Raw genomic sequence first — 21,188 nt, forward strand, 5'->3', positions numbered from 1 at the left:
GTGTCTGCCTTAGGCTCAGGTCATGATCCTGGAGTCCCAGGATGGAGCCACACATAGGGGCTCTCTGCTCCGTCTGCTTCACCTTCTGCCCCTTCCTCCATGCTCTCTCTTTCTCTCTCACTCACTCTCTCTCAAATACATAAAACCTTTGAAAAAATAAAGTGTATTGTATTGTAATTATTCAGTTATTCAACCATAAATGAAAAGGTAGATATTCAGTCCTTGTTTCCTTTTTTCTTTCTTGAACTCTTTCGAAGCCATTTTCCTACCATCTGCTTTCTCCTCCGCATGTCCTGATTCCTGGCTGATTGCAAGATAAGTAAATTACCTAATAGCTTTTCAAGACCTAACTATATATAACTATTATATAAAAACATATTAGTGTCTTATTTTGGGGAGGACCAGCATGTTGTGATATCCCTGAGATATTTATTATCAGTAGAAGAGCCACAGGAACAAACTGAATTTTAAGGTCTAATATGCTATTCCAATGATAATATTTCCTGACAAGCTACATTTCAACTTTAGATTAAAAATTACTTTAAAGACCAGTCTATAACTTTCCTTTCAGAATCTGTGTTCAAATCCAAAAGCGTTTCTCTTCACTGAAAAAAACCTGACATACGAAGGTGATATTACTGAAATGATTTTCACTCATCTAAGATTGAAAATTCATGTTTCCAGGGGCACCTGGCTGGCTCGGTTGGTAAAACACATGACTCTGGATCTCAGGGTTGTGAGTTCAAGCCCCACGTTGGGAGTAGAGATTACTTGAAAATATTATCTTTTAAAAAGATGTGTGCTTCTCTTTTAGATGAACTGTGATACAAATCCCTTGGAAGCTGGACTGGAATATTTTATAAAGTTAAACAAGGTATGTTTACATTCCAAAGTGTTCTTGAAGTAAATCTTAAAGTTATGAGGCTGTTCTGTGACAGAGCCATGCTTTAAAATTTAAGCAAGGGTGGTTATAGGACAAATGGCTTGAGCATAAATACTAAGCATTGCTCAAGGGCTTTGTATTACGCTTTTTTTTTTTTTAAAGATTTTAATTTATTTATTTGACAGACAGAAATCACAAGTGGGCAGAGAGGCAGGCAGGGAGAGAGAGGAGAAAGCAGGCTTCCTGCTGAGCAGAAAGCCCGATGCGATGCGGGGCTCGATCCTAGGATCCTGGGATCATGGCCTGAGCCGAAGGCAGAGGTTTTAACCCACTGAGCCACCCAGGCACCCCTGTATTACGCTTTTGTCAAAATTACGGATCGGTCCGAACTATTACAGTGTGCTTGTAGATGTAGGATAGCAGAATCCAGCAACTTTAAAGAGCAACTCTAAATCCTGGGATAAAAATTACTAAGGAGAAGATGTCAGGAGACGTTCTTGTCAATCCCGATGATCTGTGGAGTCACATGTTAGCTCATCGAACATACAGCATTAATGCACTCTCCCTGGGTGCTCACAGCAGAAAGTAGTCTCCCTCAGCAGATCTGTCCATCTGCTTATTAGACACTTTTGTATGTAAGTGCGACATTTCAAATGTGTTCTGCGGAAAATGGGTATTTATCGAGAAGCCAATACAAGTATGATAACTGATATTAACGATCTGGTGGGAATCCCTACATTAGTATTTTTTTTTTTAAGATTTTATTTATTGATCTGACAGAGAGACAGAATACAAGCAGGGGGAGGGCAGAGGGAGAAGCCGGCTCCCCGCTGAGCAGGAGCCCGAGGAGGTGAGGCTTGATGCCAGGACCCTGGGTTCATGACCAGAGCAGAAGGCAGACGTTTAAGGACTGAGCCACCCAAGCACCCTTACATTAGTAGTTTTCTAAGTGTGGGCCTCAGACAGAACATCAGCATCACCTGGGAGCTTGTGGGAAATACAGATTCTCTGATCTCACCCCAGACCTGCTATGTCAGAATCTTTGGGGATCAGGCCAAGAAACCCGTGTTTTGATTCCCTGCAGGGGATTCTGGTTTGATTCTGGTTTGAGAAGCACCATCTTACATAATTATTGTGGAAAAGCAGATTTATTACCGCCTAGATCATCTACACAAGTCCAAAGCTAATAAAGGAAGTGATCCCTTTGTTACAAACTGAATGGTTGTGTCCCTCCGAAATTCATGCGAAGAAGTCCTAATCCCCATGTGACTGTGTCTGGAGGTGGGACCTTTGGGAGGTAATCAGGTGCTGGTGAGATCATGAGAGTGGGGTCTCCACAATGGAATGAGGGTTCTCATGAGAAGATACCAGAGCTCGCTTTCCGTCTACATTGTGAGGACATGGCGAGAAGGCAGCTGTCTGCAAACCAGAAAGAGAACACTCACAGGGGAGCTGAACTGCCTCCATCTTTGACTTCCTAGCCTCCAGAACAGTGAGAAATAACTCCCTGTAGTTAAAGACGCCGCATTTGTCATACTTGGTTATAGCAGCCCCAGCCGACTCAGACACCCACGGAGTAGTGGCTTAGTTACTGGAAAAGAACTTAACAGCGATGCAGTTAGTGCAAATATTGAAGGAGAGGACAACAGCTGCGGGTGTGTAGGATACTTGTTAAAATTCCAGAAATAAACCGTCCTGTTGAGGTGCTAATAAGCTAACGTAAAGGCCATTTTCCCATTCTACGGAACTATGTGAACACATGCATATGAATCAGGCTAAGGAAACTTTTTTTAATGCCCCTGCCTCAAGTTCCCAATTTCTAAGCTAAGATATTAACATAAACATGTATATTTATAGTATTAGATTTTAGGAAAGAGAACCTCCTTAAGGGTTTTAAAGGGAATAGCTTTCTGTACGTTTTCCCTGTGACTTTTATTTTTATGAGGTACCATCTGCCTCCAGACCAGAGAAAGCAGGTGCTTGGAATTTGGGCGGACCCTTGCAGCAGATTGCTCCTTCTGATAACAGAAGTCTTGGTTTAGCGGTTTAAAATAAGGATAAAAATGGCCTGACTCTTGAAAGCACTAAAGTTCCATTGTTGGTCACCGATAGGTAAATAGATAACTGACCCTCTTGCTTCACAGTGTTTGGGTATTATTGTTTGGGGAGAAGGCACAGATAAATGAGCTCTTCGTGTTGAAATTGGGTCTTTGAAACCCCCTTTATGGTTATAAGCAGGTGTGGATTGTATATTTATTAGTTCCTTTAAATTGTTTCAATAACCAAAGCCCAGCTCACAACTAAGCTGTTTAACAGAGAATGATTTTGGTTTATGGTATGCTTTTTATGATTTCTGAATTGTGGTTTCGCATTTTGGTGTCACAGAGTTCATTGTTAAGGCTTTCAGTGGGTGCAGGTCCACGGAGCCCAAGGACCTGGACCTAACTGAGCTAGTCTCTTTCAGTTTTGTGGACTCTGGTAGTGAGTGGATGTCTCAGCGACGCTAACCTATTTTCAGGACTGATGACTACTTTGAATCCATGTTGCCCAGATCCAATATGGTGGTTTCACAACAACTTCATCTTTGTTTTGCAGCAATCATTAAGATGAAGCAGGTTTCTGGAAAACTAACATTGTAAGCGAAACTGTAATTTCATAATTCATGTTCTGTGCCTAAAAACAAAAATGTGAAAGTAAATTAAAAAATGTTACCAATCTGGCTTCATACTACATTATAAAGAATATATAATGTCCATTCAAATTGCTTTGGAAACTTGGTGGTCTATGAAAACTGAAGCAGTAGCTGAGACAGAGGAATGTTGATATTTCCATAATATACCAATAAAAACAAAATTTAGCAGCATTTTATAATTGTTTAAAACCCTTTTTAAAATTTTTATTTAGAAGATTTTATTTATTTATTTGATAGAGATCACAAGTAGGTAGAGAGGCAGGCAGAGAGAGAGGGGGAAGCAGTCTCCTGGCTAAGCAGGGAGCCTGATGAGGGGTTCAATCCCAGGACCTTGAGATCATGACCTGAGCCAAAGGCAGAGGCTTAACCCATTAAGCCACCCAGGCACCCCTAAAACCCTTTTTTTAAAAGCTATTTATTTATTTGATAGAGTGAGTGAGAGAGAGAGAGCAGAAGAGAGAGAGAGAGAGGGAGAAACAGACTCCCCACTGAGTTGGGAGCCTGACTTGGGATTTGGTCCCAGGACTCTAGGATCAAGACCTGAGCCAAAGGCAGACGCCTAATGGACTGAGTCACCCAGGCACCTCTTTTTCTTTCCCTTTGAAGCAAACATGTAGAGTTCCTTGCTTGGCTCTTAGGTATTTACACAACAATTGATAAGCCATAATAGGAAGAAAATTACCATAGGATGCAGGCTGTGGGAGCTAGGAGGGCCCAGGGAGATGGCTGCGTACCACCTGGTTTGAGGGAGAGGAAACAGAAGCACAGAGAGGTGAGGTGACCTCTGATCCCACTGTGAGGCTTTCTCACCCACCACTTTCCCCAGCAAGGTCCCTTCGCATCATGGGCCAATCAGCCTTGAATAATTGCCCAACCATGTTTTTCTGGCAACATCATCCTAAAATCTGCATGCTCTACATTTTATTGATTGATGCCTCCCACAATCGTGTGTTTGTTGTAACTGATTTTGTATGGTAGGATCAGAGTAGCCCCTTTAACCACACTCAGAAGGAAAACAGGTGGCCGAGGGAATGGGCCATTGCCAGGCCACTTAAGAGAGAACTGTGTTCTTGTCAAAACCGGTAGGAGAGTAAGGAAAAGAAAAATGGAGTGTTGTGCAATCTTAGATGGCAAAGGAAGATAGTGCATGGTACTTGCCAGCCTTACTCTTGAGAGTGGTTTGGGCCCTAGCCTTCCAGTGGTGTGGGGTTGTGTTACCTGCACAGCCAAGCCCACAGCACACTCCTTCCTGGTCAACAATGAGTAAGTACGATTTATTAACAGTTGGCGAGGCTGCAGGTCTAACGGTTGAGGACCTAACTCCTGATGGCTCTCCGATCTCACAAGGCTTGAAATAAATGGTATTTCAGGAACTAAAGCTGTAGGACGCATTGTTAATATTCTGAAACCATCTTTGGGCTCCAGCAAAGGCGTGTAGCGGTACGCAACAGTGCCATCTTGTGGACAGTGAGCGTAGAGCCTGAAAAGGAGCCGTTCACCTGGGTGGTGATACAGGCAAGAATTAAATAGATACTTTGAAATCTCCTCAACTAAAATCCCTTTACCTGAAACAACTTATCTCATCGTTATTATTGGTATTATAATTCCAAATGAAGCTACTTCTTGGGAAAAATTAGTGGTTCTGTTTTCTTGTGGTTTTTTTTTTTTTTTAATTAGGAATAAAGTGCATTAACCATGAGCAAAAATCATCTGCCTTAGGATGGAATCATATGTAGTATTGGAATTTTCCTCTTGGAAGTGCTGAATCTTTGTTCATTTAGAGAGAACCCCAGGCAAGATTCAGAGACTGAAGTACAAATATCACGTTTAAGATTAGAATTTTTTAAAGATCTCCTCCACCCCCAATTTCTTTCTTTTTCTCGTTTACCGTATCATAGGCTTCTAACCAGTAGAAATGGAATAAAGTGATGATAACTGATGTGGGAAACAAAGGCAAAAGAAATACTATTAAATTTCCTTACCACCCATGACCCATTGACAAGTGCTTGAAACAGGCAGAGTGACCTCTCTCTAGGGACACAGCTGCCTCAAAGTTAATTTTTTGCTAAGGGCAAAAGGGCAATCTTAGCCTCCTTCAGGACCCTGTAAGTCTACTTTAACATAAAAATTCCTTTGGAAACTTCCTTTATCTCTACCCACCAAGATACATGTTGGCAGTCATCCCCAAGCATATGACCCACTGATACACATCTGAAGAGTCTTATGACTGAGGGTTTTTGTTTTTTGTTTTTTAATTTTTTTCTCCCTCCCCCACCTGTTTTTTGTTTTTTTAGATTTGATTTATTCATTTGACAGAGAGAGAAGAGCACAAGGAGGGGGAGTGGCAGGTAGAGACAGAAGGAGAAGCAGGCTCCCAGATGAACAAGGAGCTTGATTCAGGACTCAATCCCAGGACCCCGGGATCATGACCTGAGGGAAAGGCAGACGCCTAACACACAGAGCCACCCGGGACCCCTCATGACTGACTTTTTACTAAACAGTGATAAATGACCTTTTCCCAACAATAGCTTGCCTCTTCAAGGTCCTGGAAACCTTGCTTCCAAAATCCCTTAGAGACTTAGGCTATCCCTAACCCCCTCCCAGCTTGAAAGTAAGTAATGGGCCACTCCTCATGACCCCAGTGCACTCTTTCTGCCCATGGGTCCTGTCCCTGTGCTTTCAAAAAACCACCTTTTTGCACCAAAGACGTCTCAAGAATTCTTTCCTGGACATTGGCTTTGAACCTATGAATCTTTTCATAGGTTCATAGGTTTGAACCTATGAATCTTTGAATCTTTTCCTCCATCAATAACCACAAGATAGAAGACAGTGTTCATAGAAAATTCAGGGTTTCTCTTTGAGGAAAAAAATTATTTAAAGCATAACTAGTAAACAAAACAAAAAGAGGCAAAGCATCACCAGGCTTACTACATTCTATCTATTCAATAAGTGTTAACATTATTAAAACATCAAAGTGAAAATAAATCATTGTTCACAAACAAGTTAGAAAGGGATGTCTCATGCATGATATTAAGTACGTACCTCTAGGGAAATTTTTTGCTTGTTTTTGTTTTTGTTTGTTTTTTAAAGATTTTACTTATTTGACAGAGAGCACAAGCAGGGGGAGTGGCAGGCAGAGGGAGAGGGAGAAGCAGGCTCCCTGCAGAGCAGGGGAAGCCCGATGTGAGACTTGATACCCAGACTCCGGGATCATGACCTGAGCCAAAGGCAGTGGCTTCAACAACTGAGCCACCCAGGTGCCCCTTGGGGAATTTTTAGGTATCATAGTAACAGGCAGAAAATTTTCAGGGACTCTCCATCTTGGCTGTACATTAGAATCATTTGGTATATGTCTTTTTAGTCATATAATGCTTAAAAAATATGAGCTTCATGCTGCAACCCAGATCAATTTAAAAGTCTCTTGAGGTAATGATTCAAGCTTCAGTGTTTTTTATTGGGTTGTGTTTTTAATTCCCCAGGTGATTTTAAAGAAGGTTGAGAGTGATTGTGTTAGACTGATGCTTTTCAAAGGGCTGTATATTACCATCAAGGAGAACTTCTTAAAAATGGCTCTACCTTCAGTGGTTCTCAAGTGTGGTTCACAGACTGGCAGCACCCGTGTTACCTAGGCATTGGTTAGAAATGCAGGTTCTTGAGTACCATCCCCAAATCAGAAACTCTGGGGTTGGGACCCAATCACCTGTTTTGAGAAGCCCTCCAAGTGGTTCTGATGCCCACTCAAGGTTGAGAACACTGACCTACCCCAAACGAGTTGGATTAACTCTGGGGGTAGGGTCTGGGTTTCTTGGTTTTATTACACAACAAAGATTGACAAGCACTCTCTTAGCTCTTTAGCCTTATGCCTGCTGTGCTCTGTCAATAAGAAGGAGAACAGAAAGACAAGTGGATTGGTGAGGAAGGGGCTATAGAATCTGTAGCGAATTGGAAGTTAGTCAGTCTGTGACCTACTCTGGCTAGGGTGCGGGTGATATATTCTGCCCCTGGGGCACCTGGGTGGCTCAGTGGGTTAAGCCTCTGCCTTCAGCTCAGGTCATGATCTCAGGGTCCTGGGATCAAGCCCCACATCAGACTTTCTGCTCAGCAGGGAGCCTGCTTCCCCGCCGCCCTCCACTGCCTGTCTCTGCATACTTGTGATCTCTCTCTCTCTGTCAAAAAAAAATACACACACACACACACACACACACACACACACACACACACACATATTCTGCCCCAAATCTATTTAGCTCTCTTTTCTTGTGCATGTGTGGTTTTGTTTTGTTTTGTTTTTTTAATTGGGCAGTAAATGAATTTTTTGTTGTTGTTGTTGTTGTTTAAAGATTTTATTTATTTATTTGACAGGCAGAGATTACAGTAGGCAGAAAGGCAGGGAGAGAGAGAGAGGGAGGAGGCAGGCTCCCTGCCAAGCAGAGAGCCTGATGTGGGGCTTGGATCCCAGGTCCCTGAGATCATGACCTGAGCTGAAGGCAGAGGCTTAACCCACTGAGCCACCCAGGTGCCCCTAAATGAATGTTTTTTTAAAAAGTCACCAAATTCTAGCTGTGTGGCCTTGAGAAAGCCACTTAATTTCATTTTGCTCCTGAGACTGCTAGTCTGTAAAATGACGGCTCCCTTATAAGTCTAAAAACCTATGAAGTACCACCTAGAAGAGTAGTTGAAGACCCCCGTACAGTATTCATATGAATTGTGACATTTCAATTAAGCCATCCTTATTCTCCTACCCATTTCCATAGCTAAATGATAAAGGAAAAACCAAAGGAAAGAAAAAAAGGAAGTAAAACCTAGGCTGAGAGGGAGTTTATCATTCATGAAACATGTCAGAGTATATTAAGCAAACAGCCATTGAATCAGCATCCTCATATACATCCAACTTCTGGTAGGAAATAATATTCTGTTTCCATCCTAAAAGCTTAAATGCGCTGTTCAGCTGCCTGCTTTAAAATCTGCAAGTCTATGGAAACCCACCTCTAGGAATAAATTGAAGTAATTCTTTAGGTTGCTTTTATTCTATTTCAATTATTTTTTTACTTTAACAGCTTAACTAAAAGTGCAATAAATGGATGTATTGAAAGTGCACCATTTGCTAAGTTTTAATACAGGTACACACACGTGTGAAACCCTGACCATGATGAGGGTGGGTGAACCCATCCTTCATCCCCAGAAGTTGGTTCAGGCCTTTTTGCAGTCCCTCCCTCCTAACCCTCCCTACACCCCACCTACTCCCCAAGGAACTTTTTGTCACAACACACCACTTTGCATTTTCTAGAGTCTTCTTTTTTTTTTTTTTTTTTTTTTAAAGTTTTATTTATTTATTTATTTGTCAGAGAGAGAGAAAGCACACAAACAGGCAGAGTGGCAGACAGGCAAAGGAGGAGAGGGAAGCAGGCTCCTTGCTCGGCAAGGAGCCTGATGCAGGACTCAATCCCAGGACTCTGGGATCATGACCTGAGCCGAAGGCAGTGGCTTAACCAACTGCGCCACCCAGGCATCCCGCATTTTCTAGAGTCTTATATAAATGGAATTCTACAATATATACTTCCTTCCTTCCTTCTTTCTTTCTTTCACTCGGCACAATTGGTTTGAGACTCATCTGTGGTATTTTATGTATGAATAATTCCTTCCTTTTAATACTAAGTAGGTTTCCAGTGTGTGCATACAGCACAATTTCTTCTTTCACTTGGCACAAATATAAAGTTGTTAAATATAAAGTTGTCCCTATGTGTTGAGGACTATTTCTGGACTCTTTCATTAGATTATAGGTTGTTCTTGTTTCCAGCAACGTATTGTATTGATTACTGTAGCTGGAATCAGGTTTTGGTAGCCTTGTAATTGTGTTCTTTTTAGGTTGTTTTTGTTATTTGAGATCCTTTGAATTTCCACGAATTTTAGAATCAGCTTGTCAGTTTATAAAAAAAAAATCCTGGAATTGCATTGCATCTGTAGGTCAATTCAAGTCTTTCAACTCGTGAACAAGATCTCTCTCTCCATTTACTTCAGTAATTTTTAATTTCAAAAATATTTTGTAGTTTACAGATGTTGCATGTCTTTTTATAGGTTGATCCTTAAGTATTTCATATTGGTAACTCTTTATATGGTAATTTTAATTTTCAACTTACTGCGAGTATAAAGAAAACAGTTGGATTTTGTATATTGATCTTGTACTTTGCAACTTCACTAAACTCGATAGTGGTTCTAGTACTTCTTTGTATTTTTTGTAGATCCCATTATATATATATTTTTAAAGATTTTATTTATTTGTTTGACAGAGAGATTTATTTATTTGTTCGGCAGAGAGGCAGGCAGAGAAAGGGGGGAAAGCAGGGGGGAAAGCAGGCTCCTTGCTGAGCAGAGAGCCTGATGTGGGGCTCGATCCCAGGACCCTGAGATTATGACCTGAGCCAAAGGCAGTGGCTTAACCCACTGAGCCACCCAGGCGCCTGATCCCATTATATTTTCTACATGGACAGTCATGTTGTGTACAAATAGTTTTTCTTTGTCTTTGCTAATTTAGATGCCCTTTTTATTTCTTGTGTTATCTCACTGACTAGTACTTCTGCTGGTTGAACTTGAACTGTTAAATAGAATTGTTACTTGTTCCTGATCTTTGGTAGAAAGGCTTGAGTCTTTCATTATTTTTTGTTTGTTTGTTAAAGATTATTTATTTATTTATTTGACAGAGAGATCACAAGTAGGCAGAGAGGCAGGCAGAGAGAGAGGAAGAGAAACAGGCTCCCTGCCAAGCAGAGAGCCGATGTAGGGCTCGATCCCAAGACCCTGGGATCATGACCTGAGCTGAAGGCAGAGGCTTTAACCCACTGAGCCACCCAGGCGCCCCGAGTCCTTAATTATTAAGTATGATGTTAGCTATAGGTTTTTTATAGATGCTCTTTATCAGGTTGAGGGCATTCCTTTCTTTTCTTTTTTTTAAATTGCTTTGAATTACTATATGTTGCTAAAACATCATTATAATTGTATATCAAAATATGCATAAAGTAGTAGAAAATAATATAATAAACATCTGAGTCCCCAATAACTTGTTTTATTAAATGTTTGTAATATTTCTGGGATTTGGTGTTTTAATGAGCAGGGTATCTTATTCGACCCATAATGCCAAAGAAAACAGTTTCATCTTTTCTCACTGAATTTTATAATTAATTTAAAATGTGGAATCCAGTTCACGGTACATAAAAGTATCCCAATTATTTCCTTACATAACCTATTTATATATATCACAAAATTAAGAGAAATATTATAAATCTAGAAAGTTGGAGTATAAAAATGATCAGTAATAACTAATATTTAGTTTTATCACTTACTAATGTTTTTGTGTTTGCTTTGATTATATTTTATTTTTTTGGTTTTAAATGTTAATATATTATAGATATAGTTAATGCTCAATTTTTAAAAAAACCTTTTATTTATTTATTTGACAGAGATCACAAGTAAGCAGAAAGGCAGACAGAGAGACAGAGAGAGAGAGAGAGGGAAGCAGGCTCCCTGCTGAGCAGAGAGTGGGATGTGGGACTTGATCCCAGGACCCTGAGATCATGACCTGAGCCCAAGGCAGAGGCTTAACCCACTAAGCCACCTAGGTGCCCAATGCTCAATTTTTATTTCACTTTGTTCTCACTGCTTTCCTTCCCTAGTCCATGTTTATTTATTTATTTTTAAAAAAATTTTTATAAGTAAGCTCTAAACCCAGTGTGGGGCTGGAACCCATGACCCCAAGATTAAGAGTCACATGCTTTTAGTTAAGAGGGTCGCTTTTCTAGTTACATTAAGGACTTTAAAAAAAAAAAAAAAAAGAATGCTTAAGGGTGCCTGAGTGGCTCAGTGGGTTAAAGCCTCTGCCTTTGGCTCAGGTCATGATCCCAGGGTCCTGGGATTGAGCACCACATTGGGCTCTCTGCTCAGCAGGGAGCCTGCTTCCTCCTCTCTCTCTGCCTACTTGTGACCTCTGTCTGTCAAATAAATAAAATCTTTAAAAAGAAATAAAAAGAATGCTTAACTGCTGAGTAATTTTGGTTAGAAAATGGAGATGAATTGTTCCTTGTACATTGCCGAGAACAGAGAATGAACACTCTGTAGGTGGGAGTATTGTTTTCCAGCCAACGATAACAGAAGTAAGTTGCTATGCTAATAATCTAACATTTTGCTAATAAAGAGATATTGAAATTGTGGTCATTATGAACATATGTGAAATGTAACTAAGCTCTGCATAGTGGAAAAGGAATGGAGAGTTGAGAAGCCTGGGTTCCAGGTTTGGTGCTAAACTCACTTCATCACCCCAGGCAAGACCGTTGAGCTTCCTGCCTGCTTAAAAGCTGTGATTCTAATGACGTAAAGATGAAATGAATGATAGTTTGCTGTATCTTGATGGGGTGATGGGTCACTTGATTCACACCCTAAATGAATGAACCCATGTATGGCTTTATCAGTGTGAGTGTGGGATAAACATGGATGTACCTGTTGTTCATCACCTGACTAAAAAAAGTTAAGATTTACATAGATTGCAGCTTAGTAATGGCCACATGCTTTACAGAAGCTTTCCTATCAGGCCTGTTTTTAAATGATGAGCCCTGAAACCCATTTAAAATAAGAAATGTTTTAGGGTGCCTGGTTGGCTCGGTCAGTTAAGCATCTGACTCTTGATATGGGCTCAGATCATGATCTCATGGTTGTTAGATCAGAGCCCCGTGTCAGGCTCTGCACTCAGTGGGGAGTCTGCTTGAAATTCTATCTTCACTCTTCCCCTGCCGCTACCCCCACCCCACACGCTCACTCTCTCTCTAAAATAAATCTTAGGAAAAAATGAAAAATAAGAAATGTTTCAGTAAAGTATTACAGGAACAAGCTCTCCCCATACCTGTCTGTCAGCACAGGAGCGTGATTCTCCCACTCGTGCTATACCCGGTTTCTAAGGGAAGCCATGTTGGGATCCAGAATGTTCCATTGATTGTCTTATTTATTCTTTGGAAACTTATGGTATTTAGGTTAAAAGGATTTTGGACATTAAATGAAACTGATAATTTCCTTGAATTTTCTGGTAGGTTTTGATTCCAAATATATGGTATAGAAAAGGTTCTGAACTAGGTTTTCCTGGTCTGTGAAAACCCACTAAATGACTCTCCATATCAGAACCTTCTTACCACTACTCCTGTTAAATTCATGGGAAACTTTTCATGGGCCTAAGAATCGCAACCACAAATATACTGGTTTAATTTGTTTCATTTCCATGTGCTTTGGGGTAATAGGAGTACCTTTTTCCCCTCAAGATTTCTCTGTTTATTTAAAGAGCGAGGGAGAGGGAGGGAGGGGAAGAGGAGGGGCAGAGAGAGAGGGAGAATCCCAAGCAGACCCCCACAATGAGCAGGGAGCCCAACACGGGGCTCAACCCCACAACGCCGAGATCACGACCTGAGCTGAAGCCAAGAGTTGGAGACTCAACCAACTGAGTCACCCAGGTGCCCCATGAGTGCTTTTAATAGAGCCAATAAGCTGAGTAATTATATTTCATGTAAAATCTTAATTTATCATCTTTGTGGATATTATATGTAGAATATATTACAGATGGCTATTTTAGTGGCTCTTACTGCTTTTATAAAATCAATAAATTAAAAATCCTGAGCCAAGACTATTTTTGAGCTATAGTCTCAGTGCCCCAGAAATGTATGTTTCTCAAATATATTAACAGCTATTTATACAGTTAATTTGACAGTGACTCATTAAATATATTTCCGTTCCCAGGTCGTCCTGATAGCACCAATTTTAATCACAGCACTTAACTTCAGACATATTTTTTTCTCTTGTTCATAATTAAAAGCTATGTAATAGAGTAAAATCTACAGTCTTGGAAGAAAAACCAAGTAAAGGAGAATGAAATGGCATTGCCCCACTTCAAGTCTTTCCAGATCAGGTGCAAGGTTAGCTTGGGAAGGGAGAATGGTCTCCAGGGGCAGCTGGGATGTTTTATGTGTTCCTTACTTTTAATTAGATTTAAAGTGTGTTTTTGTTCATGTCTGAGGGCAATATTGCTGACCAGATGACTTTCTAATTCAGGGATATGCAGAGCTAGATGTCAGATTTCATCAATAGTCACCTTCAGAATGTTTTCAAATCTTCTTTCGTAGTATAAAAGTACTGTGCAGTGAACATCATTCCCTCAGCAGAATGTCTGGCACACAGCAGGTACCTAATAGATTGTAAATAGTACTTAATATTTATTTTCCCTGAATTTATTAATTTTTCTCTTCTAAAGGAAGTTCTCTGAGGTCCTCCCCGACTTTCCCTATTTCTTGTGATTCACTGACCTTAGACTTGGGTTAAATTGTGCTTTTGGCAAAGGTGGAGTTAGCTGTCTCTCCCTTCTAGCATATCTGGTTCCTCTCACTCCACCGCACATGCCCAGGTAGCTCTTGTCTAGCATCCCAAAGGGACCCATTTCTTTTCTTTCTTTCTTTTTTTTTAATAAGGTGAAAAAACTTAGATTTAGCTAGCTGGACTCAGTTTAGATGATCCCAATTTTGTTGGCAACATCCAAAGCATCATAGTCAGGAGCCAGTTGAACATATGCCTTCTTTTCTCCATCAGACCTGATCAAGATGTTGACCTTGGTCACATCAGTGACCTAGAACTTCTTCACAGCCTGTTTAATCTGGCGCTTGTTGTTCTAGACATCTTCAGTGAACACAAGTGTGTTGTCTTCTGTTTTCTTCACGGCTAACTCATGGGCAGGGGGAATTTGATGATGTCATTGTGGTCAAGCTTGTTCCTCTGGAGGAATCTATTTTTTTTTTTTTTAAGATGTGTTTATTTATTAGAGAGCAAGCGAGCAAGTGTGCATGTATGGTGAGGGGAGGGGCAAAGAGAGAGGGAGAGAGAAAGAGAATCCCAGACTGACTCTGAGAAGAGCATGGAATCCAACATGGTGTTTGATCTCATGACCCCAAGATCATGACCCGAGCCAAAGTCAAGAGTTGGACACTCAACCAACTGTGCCATCCGGTGCCCCATGAAGGGACCCATTTCTGAAAGCTTTGGTTGTGGCCAACTTTTGACACAGGTGTAGCAGACATTGGCCTAAGTGGTTTAGGACTGGGCACGTTGTGATGTGGAGGGAAGGAGTCACATCTCCTTAGGGGCCTCCTAGAAGCTTATGCATAAGAACATAGTCTATTTATCTCTCAATGCCTCCTGCCTAACAAGTTTCTGAATACAGCAGGGATATAACAACAGTTGAGTAAATAACTGAAAGAAAATTCTCTAATAGGGACTCAGGAAGACCTAAAACCTTCAAGATCTGAATGACTCTATAACAGGAAAGATCCAGATTCCATTACAGGAGATAAGGAAACTACTTAGGATCTCCTGGAACTCCACAAATCACAGAAACTAGCCTGCTGGCCACTCAGTATTGTTGTAAAATGCTTTTCCACACAAAGAGTAAGAATTTTTTTTTTTCATTTTTCATTGATTCCTAGGTAGAAAAGAATTCTAAAGAGCTCCACTTGTCACCATTTATCCACAATAGCAAGTTGTCTTTTAAAAAGATAGCAAAAATTTGTTATTCTTGAAGTTCTTTCCGTATTTAGAAGCGTTTTTACTATAATGCATTTTGGTTTTGTTATTAGAACTGGTTCCGAACTCAGCTGGCTGCTTGCCACTGGAAAGTCAACACTGGAGAGAGAAGAGGTGGTGGGAAAGGAAGGTGCCTGCTTTATTCAGGAAGCTGGCAACCTGAGAAGATGGCGGACTAATATCCCAAAGATCATCTTCCCTGTCTAGGGGAAGGCTGAGGGTTTAAAGGGGGAATGTAGATGGGGGTGAGTGGCTACCCGCATGGGAAGCTGGTACCCAGGAGGTTAGTTGTACATTGACATGACCCCAAACAGACTTGTTGGCCTCAGTGGCAGCTGTTGATGGATGTGGTCAGGCCTTATCTTCTGGAGAAGTTTGGTCCTTCCCCTCTCAAGGCCAGTGGTCTTCAGATCTCAAGAAAGTAGTTAATTTGGCTACAGACTAAGGGACTTAAGTTGGCAAGCATGGACCATAAGCTTGAAGCCAGTTGACCTTTGAGATCTGTTGGAATGCTGTTATAGTTCGTTACCTCTGTTATCATGAATTTTTCTTAGATATGAATTCAAATGAATCAGGCTTTTTCTGTGGGTTGGTGGTTTTGTTTTTTTCCCCAGAAGTCCTGTCTTAAATACATCACATCCAGCTCTCTTTGAATTTTTATCTGGCTTCATTCAACCTTATAGTTGGTTCTCGCCATCTGAATTACCCTGGGGGAGGTCATCGGACTTTGATTTTGCAATAATTTTAACCTCGGTCAATGGAAACTTTCAGTTTCCTGTGAAGGTCAGCAATTTAAAGTAGCAATATCTATAGAAATCATATTTCATTGTGGGCTTTGCCTAGAAGGTCTGAACCATAGAAGAGTGAACAGGGAGGTGTCAGGCAGAGGGTATGTGAGGCCCCCTCCTACCCTTTCACTGAGCGGTTAAGGGTACTTACTGCGCCCAACCCGAAATGTTTTGTGTGCAGAAAGAGCTGTGTAAACCCTAAATGTTGGTGACAGAGGACATTTTTGGCATGAGATACTGTTTCCTTTCTTCTTCCGCCAATGGGGAAATTAAAGTTGTTTCCTTTCTTCTTTCAGGAGAACTCTTGAGAATTTTCCCCCTCACATTGTAACCTCTAATTAAATCTCCTTCATAGAGATGTGATTTGTACATCACAGATCCCCCATTCCCCGGGTAAGATCGGAGAGGCTTGTTTGGCTTCCTTATGGAGAAGCCTTAGCCTACGCCCCTCTGGGGGGTCAGCCTTCCCTCCTTCCACTCTGACTGCTCTTGGCCTCTGACTACTTTCTCACACTTACCCCATGTCCCTGGCATGCTGGTTAGGTAGAACTGCTCCTTCATTAGCAAAGTGTCTCCATGAGGAGTCCTCACTCAACTGTTTGTTGTAGGTGTATGACTAATAAATGTAGAAATCCTGAAGTTTGCAGGAGGCCTGCTTTTTTTTTATTAAACACATAAGCATGGACTCAAGGTTATCCCTAGAGCAATGTCACTCTCACTTGTGTTGCATTCGCAGTAACCCTGAGTGTGCCCAGGGGGAACATGTGCGGAATAGGAACATCATCCATCAAGTGTTGGCTCGAAGGAGGAAAAGCAAGGTTGACAAGTGTAGTGTTAGAGAATAAGCTCTTTGATCAAAGTGTCCACATGTAACTTTGTAACCCACACAGGGCCTAGCATGATGTCTCACACACAGTAGGGCAATCAGTACACTCTTGAATGAACTGAGCGAAGTGCAACAGTAGACACATTTCTTGGACCGCTATTCTGAAGAAGGAAAAAAAAAAAAGGTGAAACATTCGGGGGTGTTTTGACATCACATTTCAAAAACACAAATTTCCTCCTTTTTTTTTTCCTTAATTTTTAAATTTTTATTTATTTATTTATTTTAAAATTATTTTTATTAACATATAATGTATTATCTGCCCCAGGGGTCTGTGAATCATCAGGCTTACACATTTCACAGCACTCACCATAGCACATAGCCTCCCCAATGTCCATCACCCAACCACCCTCTCCCAACCCCTCTCCCTGCCGGCAACCCTCAGTTTGTTTTGTGAGATTAAGTGTCTCTTATGGACGAATTTCCTTCTTGAAAAAGGCTTACTGTGGGTAGAAATTGAGTGGTTCTTTGCTCACTCCCATCCAGTAATGCTGTCCAGAGCCATTAGATCCAAGGGTCGCCTTCATAATCCACCATCGCCATATCATGCCTTATGTTTTTCTGCCTAGGTGGTTCTGGTAAAATTGTTATCACAAGTGATTACCCTTAAGTCTAACCTATTCTGAAGGCGAATGTGGCTGATACTGTCATTTGACGACTAAGAAATATTTGTCTAGACGTTTGATCCAATCTGTATTTTTATTTGATGTGTAATTGGCGAGAAAATCGCAAAGGCAAATTTAAATGCTTGCATCTCTAACCTTGTCACAGTGTCTGAGCACTCATTCATCATCATTATCTTGGATTCCTGCAGCCAGCAGACTTCATAGGAAAGCAAGCACTGAAACAGATTAAAGCCAAGGGGCTGAAACGGAGACTGGTCTGCCTCACCTTGGCAACGGACGATGTTGATCCGGAGGGAAATGAAAGCATCTGGTATGATGGCAAGGTGAGTGCTGAGTGGCCAGGGGCCACTGCAGTTTTTCACACCAGAAACCCTCCTTGCCTCTGTTTCCTTTTAGAGTTCTGTTACTTTTTTGTTGTTGTTTTTTGTGGGGTTTTTGTGTGTGTGTGTTTTTTTGGGGGGGGGTTGCTATTTATTTATCTATTGGTTGGGTAACACACTTTGATTTCTGAGCTGACATTCAAGAAATAGAAGTCGGTTAACTGAAAGAAAAACAAAAGGCTCATTTTCAAAAACATCAACTTCTCTCTGCTTTGATTAAAGAAAATAAAACAAAGCACTTAAAATACAACAGACAAGGAGGAAGGTATAATTGAGAGGCTCCGATGATCTACTTGCTCCCCAAGTCCATATCTGTGAATGCAAGAGATGGATTTTATTTAAAAAAAATGTTGGCATTCTGGATTAGCTTCTCTGGGGTCTTGGAGAAGGAAGTAATTCTAACCTTAGCACATTTGCAGGGGAAAAAAAAGTGCCAAATGAAAATCTCCATGACAACAGAGGGTAGAGCCTTAGAAAGTGAAGTGAAAGGTAGGAACCAGTTAGCTCTTCAGAAAGAGTAAATGTGCCTTCCTGTTTGGGAATGTTATTTTATTCTGTCCGTTGGTATTCAGTAAGACCAGATAATTTTCCAGTAGAACTTGATATCTTTGACTTTTTGCAACTCTTTGTAAGGCCACGTTTGTTTTATGATTTTGCTGTGTTTTGGCTGGGGTGGTCAGGCAGGCGGGGTACTCTCCCCTTAGACCAGGGGATGAGCACTTGGTCATTGAGGCTCATCAGAACAGCTGTTCCATATTGACCAAGGTCTGCTTGACCAATACCCAAAGACTCAGAGATCTGGCTCCATGGGTTTTTTCTCATGCATGGCAGCCTCCTTGATCCTTGTTTTCATTTCCCTTTTCTCTTCAGTGACAAAAAGAGCACCAGAGTGGGAGAAAGCCAGTGGCATCCAATCTCAGTCTTTGGATTACTAAAGAAATTGTCACATGGGCTGAGGCATGGATTGTTTGATGTACAACAAACATCTACACAGTTTCTACTATGTGCTGGATATTTTTTACGTACTCACTTATCTTTAGAACACCCCTCCCAGATAGGTATGGTCACCCCATCTTAGAGATGAGGCTTTGGGGCTCAGAGAAGTGAAGTAACTTGCTTGAGGTTACACCACTAGTTATTGACAGAACTGATTTCTGACCCGGGTATAGTTAGACTTTACATTCCTTATCCTTCCTTCTAAGCCATACTGAATCCTCTGATTTGCTCTCCTCTCTGTCTCTGCTCATGTCCCACTGTATTCTCTTCAGCACTTGATCAGAGCGCCACAGTTGTCCTACATCCCAGAAGCAGGGGATGTTGTTAGACCCTTTGAAGCCAGCAGACTCTCTTCGGATTTCAAACTGTTTCTTTTCTTTTCTTTTCTTTTCTTTTCTTTTAAATATATTTATTTATTTGACAGAGAGAGGGATCACAAGTAGGCAGAGAGGCAGGCAGAGAGAGAGGGGAAAGCAGGCTCCCTGCTGAGCAGAGAGCCCGATGCGGGGCTCGATTCCAGGACCCTGAGATCATGACCTGAGCTGAAGGCAGAGGCTTAACCCACTGAGCCACCCAGTGCCCTCAAACTGTTTCTTAAACACCTTACCCTTAATTGTACTGAGTTTGTTCTCTTTGAGCCTCTTACCTCACAGTCTCCTCCACCTTTCTGTTCTAAATTTCCGGTTCAGACCTCTTTTCATAATAGGCTTTTCCTCATACTTCACTTTTGCCCAGGATTGCCACTGATAATCACCTCTGCCATTAACTAGCTACTTCGCTTGACCTGATCTTAGCCTTTCTGGGCCACCATTTTCTCATGTCTTAGATTCTTCGTGCCTCTAATTAATTTTTTCCCTAGTCATCAAATTTCCCCCCACTTCTTCTTTCTTCTGTTTCTTGTTTTTTCACTCTGGTTTTGGCCAGCTTTCTAATACAGTCCACACCAACCCCTGCACAGACTTTCTGTTTTGGCCGTGGAATGACAGATGATGCTGTTCCGTTCCTTTTTTTTTTTTTTTTTAAGAGAGAGAGTGAGTGAGCGTAAATGAGTGTGTGCAAGCCAAGGGACAGAGGGGCAGCAGGATCAGATGGAAAGAGAATTCCTAAGCAGACTTCCACTGAGTGTGGAGCCTGACACAGGGCTCAATCTCGAGACCCCGAGTCACAACCTGAGCTGAAATCAAGAGTCTGACACTTAACCGCCTGAGCCTCCCAGGCGCCCCTATGCTGTCGTGTTCTGTATGCGACCACACAACACCACCCTGATGAACACAGTATAAACCTGACACCCACATTCAAGTTAAAAAGGCTGGAAACTTGTATTTTAAACATACACAATATTACGCATCAACTATAGCTCAAAGCTGGGAAGGGTCGAGCTGAAAACCCGAGTTCCATTAGTGAATTTCATCTCCTTTTCTGTATCAATGTGCTGTTTCCCTGCTGTATCTTTCCTCTTTCCTCCTATATGCCATCTGTTTATGGAGCTGTTAATCCAGTTGTAGTTGCCTTTTTTAAAAAATATTTTATTTATTTATTTGTCAGAGAGAGAGCACAAGCAGGCAGAGCATCAGGCAGAGGCAGAGAGAGAAGCAGGCTCCCCACTGAGCAAGGAGCCTGATGTGGAACTCAATCCCAGGACCCTGGGATCATGACCTGAGCGAAAGGCAGCGGCTTAATCAACTGAGCCACCCAGGTGCCCCTGTAGTTGCCTTTACAAATAGCCCTTGAATTTCCCGATACCTGCTTGTCTGCTCTTTGATATTCAGTAGGGTTGTCTTCTCACCATGCCGACGAATCTTCTGGATCCTCTTTATACTCTGGAAACATAGGAAATACTCTTTGCTCTATTTCCTGACTTTGTGGGGACTTGTACTACCTTTGGTATTTGGTATTCTATTCTTGCAAATATTTTACTGCCAGGGATAAGGTGCAAACTTACAAGGTAAAAATTTGTTATTCAACAAATGCTAGGCACCAGAGATACAGCAGTGAACAAAACAGACAAGCTTCTGGGCCTCCATAGATATGACATTCCAGGGCAGAGAGAGCTAGATGGTGAACATACTCACTAAATGGCACATCCGGGGTGCTGAGTGCCTGGAGGAAAAGGAAAGTCCCGCTGAGAGATGGGCAGTGATGCCGGGAGGGATTATGATTTTAAATAAGGCTTAATTTTTAAAAATTGAGGCATTAGTGTGGGTATGAAAAGGCTTCTGTTATAAAAGCAGGTTTGTTAGGAAGTTTTCTTTCTTTCTTTTTTTTTTTTCTTTACAAGATTTTATTTATTTGAGAGAGAGAGAGACAGCATGAGCAGGAGGGGCAGAGGGAAAGGGAGAGAG

General features: G+C 41.4%; 1 protein-coding gene across 1 annotated transcript in view; it reads left to right on the plus strand.

Moving 5' to 3' along the window:
• Positions 1 to 21,188, plus strand: part of DMGDH (dimethylglycine dehydrogenase) — a 66,209-nt gene that overhangs the window by 39,600 nt on the left and 5,421 nt on the right. The window contains exons 14-15 of the mRNA XM_032335885.1: positions 815 to 874; positions 17,659 to 17,793. Of these exons, the coding sequence (XP_032191776.1) occupies positions 815 to 874; positions 17,659 to 17,793 (195 nt within the window). The remainder of the gene's footprint in view (positions 1 to 814; positions 875 to 17,658; positions 17,794 to 21,188) is intronic.

The sequence above is a fragment of the Mustela erminea genome, chromosome 3, assembly GCF_009829155.1.
Source record: "Mustela erminea isolate mMusErm1 chromosome 3, mMusErm1.Pri, whole genome shotgun sequence".
Lineage (NCBI taxonomy): Eukaryota > Metazoa > Chordata > Mammalia > Carnivora > Mustelidae > Mustela > Mustela erminea.